This window comes from Syngnathoides biaculeatus, chromosome 12, assembly GCF_019802595.1.
Source record: "Syngnathoides biaculeatus isolate LvHL_M chromosome 12, ASM1980259v1, whole genome shotgun sequence".
NCBI classification, from domain to species: Eukaryota; Metazoa; Chordata; class Actinopteri; order Syngnathiformes; family Syngnathidae; genus Syngnathoides; species Syngnathoides biaculeatus.
In genome coordinates, this window is record NC_084651.1 from 9,822,994 (window position 1) to 9,831,301 (window position 8,308).

At 41.4% G+C, this 8,308-nt stretch overlaps 2 protein-coding genes across 3 annotated transcripts; both read left to right on the forward strand.

Moving 5' to 3' along the window:
• Positions 1-8: 8 nt before the first annotated feature.
• lyrm7 (LYR motif containing 7) lies at positions 9-1,945 on the forward strand. Of its 2 annotated transcripts, none has more exons than XM_061836970.1 (5): positions 9-113; positions 220-292; positions 1,306-1,376; positions 1,471-1,556; positions 1,673-1,945. In XM_061836970.1, the coding sequence occupies exons 1-5, from the start codon at positions 96-98 to the stop codon at positions 1,719-1,721; spliced, it is 297 nt and encodes a 98-aa protein (XP_061692954.1). In that variant the 5' UTR covers positions 9-95; the 3' UTR covers positions 1,722-1,945. The 2 variants fall into 2 exon arrangements, with proteins under 2 accessions (XP_061692954.1, XP_061692953.1); XM_061836969.1 differs by having other exon boundaries at positions 13-113; positions 1,471-1,552.
• A 496-nt stretch (positions 1,946-2,441) lies between these two features.
• Positions 2,442-8,254, forward strand: dync2li1 (dynein, cytoplasmic 2, light intermediate chain 1). Its single transcript, XM_061837202.1, has 13 exons — positions 2,442-2,553; positions 2,632-2,761; positions 2,842-2,876; positions 2,948-3,017; positions 4,140-4,228; positions 4,289-4,481; positions 5,647-5,715; positions 5,802-5,879; positions 5,968-6,047; positions 6,451-6,521; positions 6,643-6,740; positions 6,813-6,905; positions 7,407-8,254. Exons 1-13 carry the CDS (start codon positions 2,540-2,542, stop codon positions 7,467-7,469), a joined length of 1,083 nt encoding a protein of 360 aa, XP_061693186.1. The 5' UTR covers positions 2,442-2,539; the 3' UTR covers positions 7,470-8,254.
• Positions 8,255-8,308: the final 54 nt, after the last annotated feature.

The following is an 8,308-nucleotide window of genomic DNA, read 5'->3' on the forward strand; positions in this document are numbered from 1 at the left end:
GAAAGCTGATTGGCTGCCGGGGAACGGATCCGCAAAGGCTGCTTTAATTGGTGGATGACTTCATCCAAAGGCGGAAGTAAACTCAAAAAGTCACGATGGGAACGCGCGTGAAGGTGAGCTGCAAACCTTACCACAATATTAAAACGTTAGTAGAAAAAAAAATCATGTAGTGTTTATTCAAGCCATCTCGCATGTTTTATTTTCATTTTGCAAGTGCAGGTTTTGAGCGTATTCAAATCGCTGCACAGAACGAGGATGGCTGTGTTCAAAGATGACGAGAGAGCGCTGGCAGGTCAGATTATTGTTTGTTTACTTGCTACATTTTTTTCAAAACAAAGCTGGCGAAATGCACCCGCACTCACTGTATTTGTACTGAATTTGAAGTAAAGATTACAGTCGAAGAATTGACTCGACTCCTTATCATAAGTCATCATAAACGATTACAGACTAAAATTAAATGTTATTCTAGTGAGAATGAATTTTTGTCGTTTAGTTACAATAAGCGTTTTGTTAATTGGCAACAACGGGGGAAAAAAAAAAAAAATATATATATATATATATATATATATATATATTTATTTATACACACACACACACACACACACATTGCATATATTTAATTGAGGTGGCATGTGGGTCAGCTGGAAAGCGTTGGCCTCGCAGTTCTGAGGTCCCGGGTTTGATCCCGAACCCGCCTGTGTGGAGTTTGCATGTTCTCCCCGTGCCTGGGTGGGTTTTCTCACAGGACTCCAGTTTCCTCCCAACATAAATTGGGCACTCTAAATTGCCCCTAGGTGTGATTGTGAGTCCAGTTGTTTGTCTCGATGTGGCCCTGCGATTAGCTGGCGACCAGTTCAGGGTGTACCCCGCCTCCTCCCCGTTGACAGCTGGGATGGGCTCCAGCACTCCCATGACCCTCATGAGGATAAGCTATATATAGACACACACACACAATTGATATCTCATTCTAAATCCATTGAGTTGAATATGTCCACCCTTTTCAATAATAACATTCTAGAAAGGCTTTCCACAATGGTTCGGGTTGTTCTTTTGGGATTTTATGACCCAGATCCAAATCCAAAAGTCTTCTATAGGGTTGAGGTCAGGATTGCGCACTCTAGTCAAATTCAGCCATCCATTTTTCCGAGTCGCGGGAGTGCCGTAGCCTTTCCCAGCTAACTTCAGGCGAAAGGCGGACTACACCCTGAACTGGTCACCAGGTCGTCCACATTAAAATCTCTCTTCCACGTCTTTATGAAAGTTGATCATTGCACTGACGCGTAATGGTTGCGTTCTTCCGTGCAGCTGCAAAATCCAAGATCAACGAGGAGTTCCGTAAAAATAAACACGAATCGTCGGAAGAAAACATTGCGAAGGTAAAGTACTCAGTGTTCAGTGATGTATAAAGCAATTTGAATTTTGTCGGGTGAAGTTTTGAGGCCAGTGAAAATTCGCCTTCTGTGGTTACAGATGATCCAAATGGGCTCAGACGTGGAAACGGTCCTACGGCAGGGCGTGGTTCAAATGGAGCACGTCGGCAGCAAACGACTCCGTTAGTCGGTGTTTCTTTCCCCCCCTCCGGGCTCCATTTTTTTTCCATACAATGTATACAACTTTATTCGAGTATTTTCAGGGCTATTTGTGATTATTTTCATTCTTTTCTGTCTCGCAGTGCTTCGACCCAGAGAGGATCTTCTGCTGGAAAATGTGCCCTATTGTGACCAACCCCGGAAAAAGTCGTGACAGGTCCTCTGATGACATTAGAGGGAAAGAGACTTGTGAGACTTGCGGTCGTCCCGTCACGCATATTTCATTTCGATAAAAGTCTGCCAAACAAGAGCACGGCTCCTACGTGTGTGAAGCTGTCTTTGACTGAGGTTTTTGATGTACTTTAAAGTTGATATGGAAGTTTTATGTGTATTGTGTAATTAAATTGTTAAATGTTTGTTCTGCATATTGATTTTTTTCTCTACCTAAACATTCAACTCAGTGAAAAGCTGCCACGGTGAAGCTGTGGACGATAGTATTAGATGAGGAGTACAAACAAATATTACCCTAAACAAGTGGGGAAAACTATATTTAAAAATGCACATTGAAGACAGTAAATATTTGACAAAATTACTCTATTAGAAATTAAAATTAGACAGTAGGCAAAAATATTTCCTTCAGTTTTATCAAGTAGTGGACGAGATTTTTTTCAAGGGTTTAAAAAGTACTGATACCGTTTGTTAAAATATATTCCATGCATTTTATTGAATAAAGTAGATTATTATTGTTGTTATGGTTCATGTATTCGGGTTGTTCGGGTCTTTGTAGGAGCCACTAAAAACGTTTGTCAGACACCGTGTTGACGGTTTTAAAGGCAAATTTGGTTAAACAAACAAAGCAAGTTTGTGGATATTTTTTTCATAAAATGTTACATTTTGGGGACACATCCGAAATGTCTCTGCAGGGCTTCCGTAAAGCGGAAATACGTCATCTACACGCGCCCGTTACCCTGACAACGCTACGCTATGTCGCTCGTTTGCGCGAAGTGAAGATGGCGAAAACTTGGTAAGGATTAGCGCTTTGTCCTCGAGTTACGGTTCTGTACGATACGACAAGTAACGTGAGGAGAGGTTTGTGTATCAGCACGGACAAGTTGTGGGACTTGGCCGCCGCCGAGGTCCAAAGTCGGGAGAATGGCGGTGGAGAGGACGCCGGTGGTGGCGGAGAAGCAGCGGGGGAGAGGAGCGTCTTTCTCATCGGAAGCAAGCAAGGGGTATGCAAGGCTTCCTCCCCATATCATGACTTATTTTTGGTAGGGCTAAATGCTTACATGTCGATCTTTCTTTTTGGCAGGGTAAAACGTCCATTCTCTTCCGCTGCCTGGACAGGTGAGTTTTCAAATATGAATATTATTAATAATTGCTACAATACTGTGCCAGCTTGTCGTGTACTTCACCAGGGACGAACCAGCTAAGCCCACCCTTGCTCTGGAGTACACGTTTGGCAGGAGGGGCACTGGACACAACACGGTGAGGGACATATTTATCATTTATGAATCGCGGACTGAGAAAGAAATGATGAAATGGAATGTTGCACTGTCACCAAGAAAATAATTAATGATAACTAACATTTCCAATAGCTACAGTTCTTCCGGAAGTCTAGATGCTTTTTTATGAGCCAAAATGCGAAATATGCTTTTAAAATTTTTCTGGTTATAATCCATCAATAGGAAATTGAATTTACGGTGTCATATTTTGCAAGTAAATAGAAAAAAACCCCAAATTTTTAATAATAGTGTATTTTGTTATTGGCATCGTAGGTTGTGATGGGAATGGACTGCTTTCCACTCGTTGACAATGGGAGGAATTTCAATGGCTTTTAAAAAAATGATTTAAGAACATTATTGTAACGTTAATTTCAGAGGGCAAAAAAAAAACAATTTCTGCTTATGTATTTTTGTCTTACTATTGTTACTTGTGATGGGCCTTTTTTCAAAAAGTGTTATTTCAACCATAATCTCATCCCTCCATTGTTTTTTTTCCCCTAACTTCACGTTCGTCTTTATAAAGCAACTTAATGACTTAGTTAACAACTTAGTGAATCAATTAATCCACTCCTAATGCATTGTGTACATTTAGTTGAACTAGGGGTGAGTACTATGGATATAAAAAGTCTACACGACCCTTGCCAAATTTAAAAAATCATTAATCTGACATGTTATTTGACACCCAAAAGTGCAGCCTGAGCCAAGGTGTTGGAATTATGAACAATTTGCAAAAGTGTCAACCTCACACATCCTGCAGGGTTCTGCAAGAAAGCCTAAAACGCCACAAAAGGCCTCCCGGAACAGCTCACTTTAATTTGGCGCTCTCGCATTACACAAGTTTGAATGTGACTGTTTCATTCTCAACTTGGGCACCTCCAAAGTGCTAAGAAGGTGTCCACACTTTAGCAAGCACATCATTTGAGTTGTTCATTGTTACTCCACCTCCCTAAAAGGTTTCATTAGTTTTCATCTGTGCTTTAAATGTTATTGATGGTGTAAAAACTTTGGAACTTACTTTATATATATATATATATATATATATATATATATATATATATACCCCCCCCAAAAAACTGGTTCTTTTCTTCCTATCCACTGTGTGCAGCCCAAAGACATCGCCCACCTGTGGGAGCTGGGAGGCGGGACCTCCTTGTCGGACCTGATGCAGATCCCCATCACACCTGCCAGCGTCAGGTAGCTTCACACGCACAACGCGCAACTGAACCCGTTCCTGGATCGTCGCGTGTGGCGCAGGTCCCTGTCCGTCATCCTGGTGGTGGACCTGTCAGCCCCGTGCGCTCTGTGGGCCACCGCGGAGACGCTGTTGCGGGCGGCGCAGGCCCACGTGGAGCGGGCCGCGTCCCGAGCGCGTCAAGGCGACAGGAGCCGGGCGGCAGCCAAACGCTCGCCGGCCTTCGCCCCACGCGCCCTGCCCAAAGATTTCCCGGTAAGCGTCTTCGAGCATTCCGGAAAATTTGGCCGTGGAAACAGTCAATGAACTACATTTTTTTTTTGTCATTACATCCATTGAAATTAAATATACAGTGATACCTCGGATTTCGAACGTCTCCGTTTTCGTACAAATCGGTTTTCGGATGCCCCAACCGGCTGACCCACGATGATTTACTGTGCTTTCGAATGCCGATATAAAAGCTATCTGCGCCAAATGGAACGACATCCAGAATTTTGTAGAACTTCATCACCCGAATAAAGCTGAATGTTGCAGAGCACTGTAAAATTTGAATGTTATGAGCCACTTCAGAAAAGTGCTTAAAAGATGGCAGAAACAAACAGATTCATTCTTTGTGAAAAAGGGACGAGTCACCCCCACCGAAGACATTTGAAACAGTTGTTTTGCATTGCTCCTTTTCTTTTGTTCCATTAACCTCTAGTTGCAAGTTACATTTTTTGTACGTTACATACGTTATGTGCAAATAAACAATTTGTCCTTTTTTCCCCCTCATCATTGCTTGTTTAGTTATTCTGCAGTTTGGTTGATTTAAAAAAAAAAAAAGGTTTACAAAGCTTGGGCCCGAGTCGCTACAGATACAGCGATGCACCCCCAGGCGAGCATACTCTACTGCGGGTTTAAGCAAAAAATATATTTCTTAAATTATTTTATTCTATAAAGTATTTAAACTATACATGTATTTAATCTGTGCAGTTTATTATCATGAAAAGCTAAAAAAAAAAAATATTTAGACTCTGAACGCATGATTGCTTTTTCCATTCATTGTAATGGAAAACGTGCTTCGGTTTTTGAACGTTTCGGTTTTCATCCGGCCTTCTGGAATGAATTGTGTTCGAGAACCAAGGCACCACTATACTACAAATTTTACTAAGAATATAACGTGAAATTATTTTTTCTGTCACAATGATGAAAAAAAATTACCAATTTGCTCGCTAAAAAGTTCTCTTTTTGCCTATGTAGATTCTCAATCACCAGAGGTCATTGCCATCCTCTACAATTGAATTGAGGCAACGGCCCGCTTATTTGTTGATTTGTTTTTTTTTCTCGTAAGCATTCAGACACCGATTTAAACAAATATGCTATCACGCTAACGATATGTACAGTTATCGCAGGCACGTAACGATGATGGCTGCTTGAACAGGACCGAGAGCTGATCAGTGCTTTTCCAGTCCCTCTGCTCATCATCGGCAGCAAGTATGACCTCTTCCAGGTGAAACGCGCAAAAAATATTCACCAGTATTTTGAGGGTATTTTTGAAACGAGTCATGATTTTGTGTTACTGTTTTCCCCTCGCAGGAATTGCCATCGGACAAGAGGAAAGTGGTGTGCAAGACGTTGCGTTTCGTAGCGCACTACCACGCCGCCTCACTCGTTGTAAGATGATGTGTTGCGCGCGAGCCATCGCGTTCGCACCGCCGCCGCGTTTCACTTTTCTTCTTCTGCGGTTTTGACGGGCGGGTAGTTCAGCAGCATCAGGTCCGAGAGCCTCATGTCCAAGACCAAGAGCTTCTTCTCCCAGCTGGCCTTCAACGTGGATGCAGGGTGAACGCAGCTTGCCTTCTTCAACCCTGCTAATTATAATTTTATATTTTCAAAATATATTTTGAAGAAACATTTAGACATTACACCTAGAATCGAGAATGTGATGAAAAAGGGGGAAAAATACTGTCCATTATTATTTTTCATTACCATGTAATCTATTAGTATTTTGTCAATACTGTACATTTTTAAAAAATGTAAAATAAGGTCATGAAGAGTGAATTTTGTTCTTAAAAGATTTGGGGCATAATTGTAAAAAATGATAAATAAAAGACAATAAAAAGATTAAGTTAAGCAGAGAAAAGGTTAGAGAGAAAAAGATTTTAGTTCACTGGAAAAAGCCTCAAACTTCTGTTATGATACATAAAATGAAATACAAACTCATAAAAAGCTTGCTCATTTCCAGGAAAACCGTGTCATTCGACTCCAGCAAGCCCCTCATCATTCCGGCGGGTTCCGACTCCTTCAGCCAAATCGGTGAGCTCGGTGCGCTCCTGTGGCCGATACTAGTCAGGCAAACAAACGACAGGACGCCCCGTGGACGATAAACACTTTTCCCAAGCCACATTTTGAAATCTATATATATGATTTGTGATAGGTTCTCCACCCACGACGGACGTGGACATCACTTCCCTCCATGCTAGGGACCCCAAGGACCTCTGGAAGAAAGTCTACGAGCGCATCTTCCCTCCAGAGGTCATCGTTTAATCGACGTGACAACAAAAACAAAAAACAATATCCTGATCCTTATTTGATTTGTGCGCGCAGAACACCAGCGAGAAGAAGGAAGTTAAGGATCCAGCCAAGGACCCCCAATACAGCGAACCGCAGATCGATGCCATGCGAGCGCAGAAAGATCAGGTAGGAACACACGTGCGACACTTTCCGATAAAAAATAAAATACAATTTGAAATGTACGGACAATATATGCTTGTAGAAGATCATCACGGTGAGTCGTTACCTTTAACTTCCTCGAGGCTGGATGAACTCATTGACCAATAGCAGCACTGGCTGGGTTAAAGGCTCACGAGCAGTCTGGATTTAGCTGTGCGGTCGGAGGAAAACTAAACAAAAAATATCAACCTAATAAAATAGTCATTTGTTTTTGCATCCATCTATCATCCCCACATTCCAAAAAAAAAGTGTTAAGGTTCAATGATTACTCAAAATTGTCCGTAAGTGAGAATATACTTTTTTTTAGCTTTTAAAATTTTAAAAGTTAGCTGGGCTCATGGCAACCCTCATGAGGGGAAGTGCAATAAAAATAAAAAAAATGGATGGATGGATGCATAGCACATTCTTCCAAGTGGCTGAGTAGTACACTTTTTCATGTTGAAAAATTATTATTTTTTCTGTCTGCAGGAGTTGGAAGAGTACAAGAAGAATGCAGCAAAGTCTTGGAAAGGGCTGGAACTGGACACATAACTTAAAATAATACAGTATTCATTGTATATTACAGCAATCGTCATTTTCTGATTTTTTTTTTTTTTACCCCAACAGAAAATGCACACATTTGCATTACTGTAAAATTTGAGGATTAAACATTTTAAAAGGCGGAAAAAAATGATTACAACACAGTAGTACAAAAAATGGCATCGACATTGATCAATTTAACATACCATAATTTCCGGCCTACAAGCCGCGACTTTTTCCCCCCACACGCTTGCAACCGTTGCGGTGATGCGGCGAATTTGTGCATTTTTTGTAACGGCCGCAAGGGGGCACTTCAGCGGAAAAAGGTAAGAGTGAGATCGGAATATATGTGCCAAGGAAGTGACTTTTACGAGCCATTTAAGTGCTGCGCTAGTGTTAGCACTCCGCTAGTGTGTTGCTGCTGTGTTACTGGCGTGTCTCTGATTTTTACTGGTTTTTTTTTTTTTTTTTAAACTGGCCCTGTCAGCGTTAGCGCCACGCTTGTGTTAGCGTTAAACTCTTTCTGTGTACTGTCTTTCTTTGTAAATATCTCACATTTCAATGTGGGCACTTGCAGCTTTTACACAGCTGTGTCGTATGTACCAAATGACGTTTCTTTTACAAATTTACTGGGTGAGGCTTACAACCAGGTGCGCTCTGTAGGATGGGATTTACGGTACACACAATGGTACCAAAAGTACACATCCAGGCCAGTTTGTGGACATCAGTGCCTGGCTCTATGGCAAGCCAATGATCTAAATGTACATATCGTTAGATTAAAAACATAACCGCCTGAGTCTCTTTTTTTTTTTTTTTTTTTTGGAATATTAAGTACCACCAAACAGTCCACC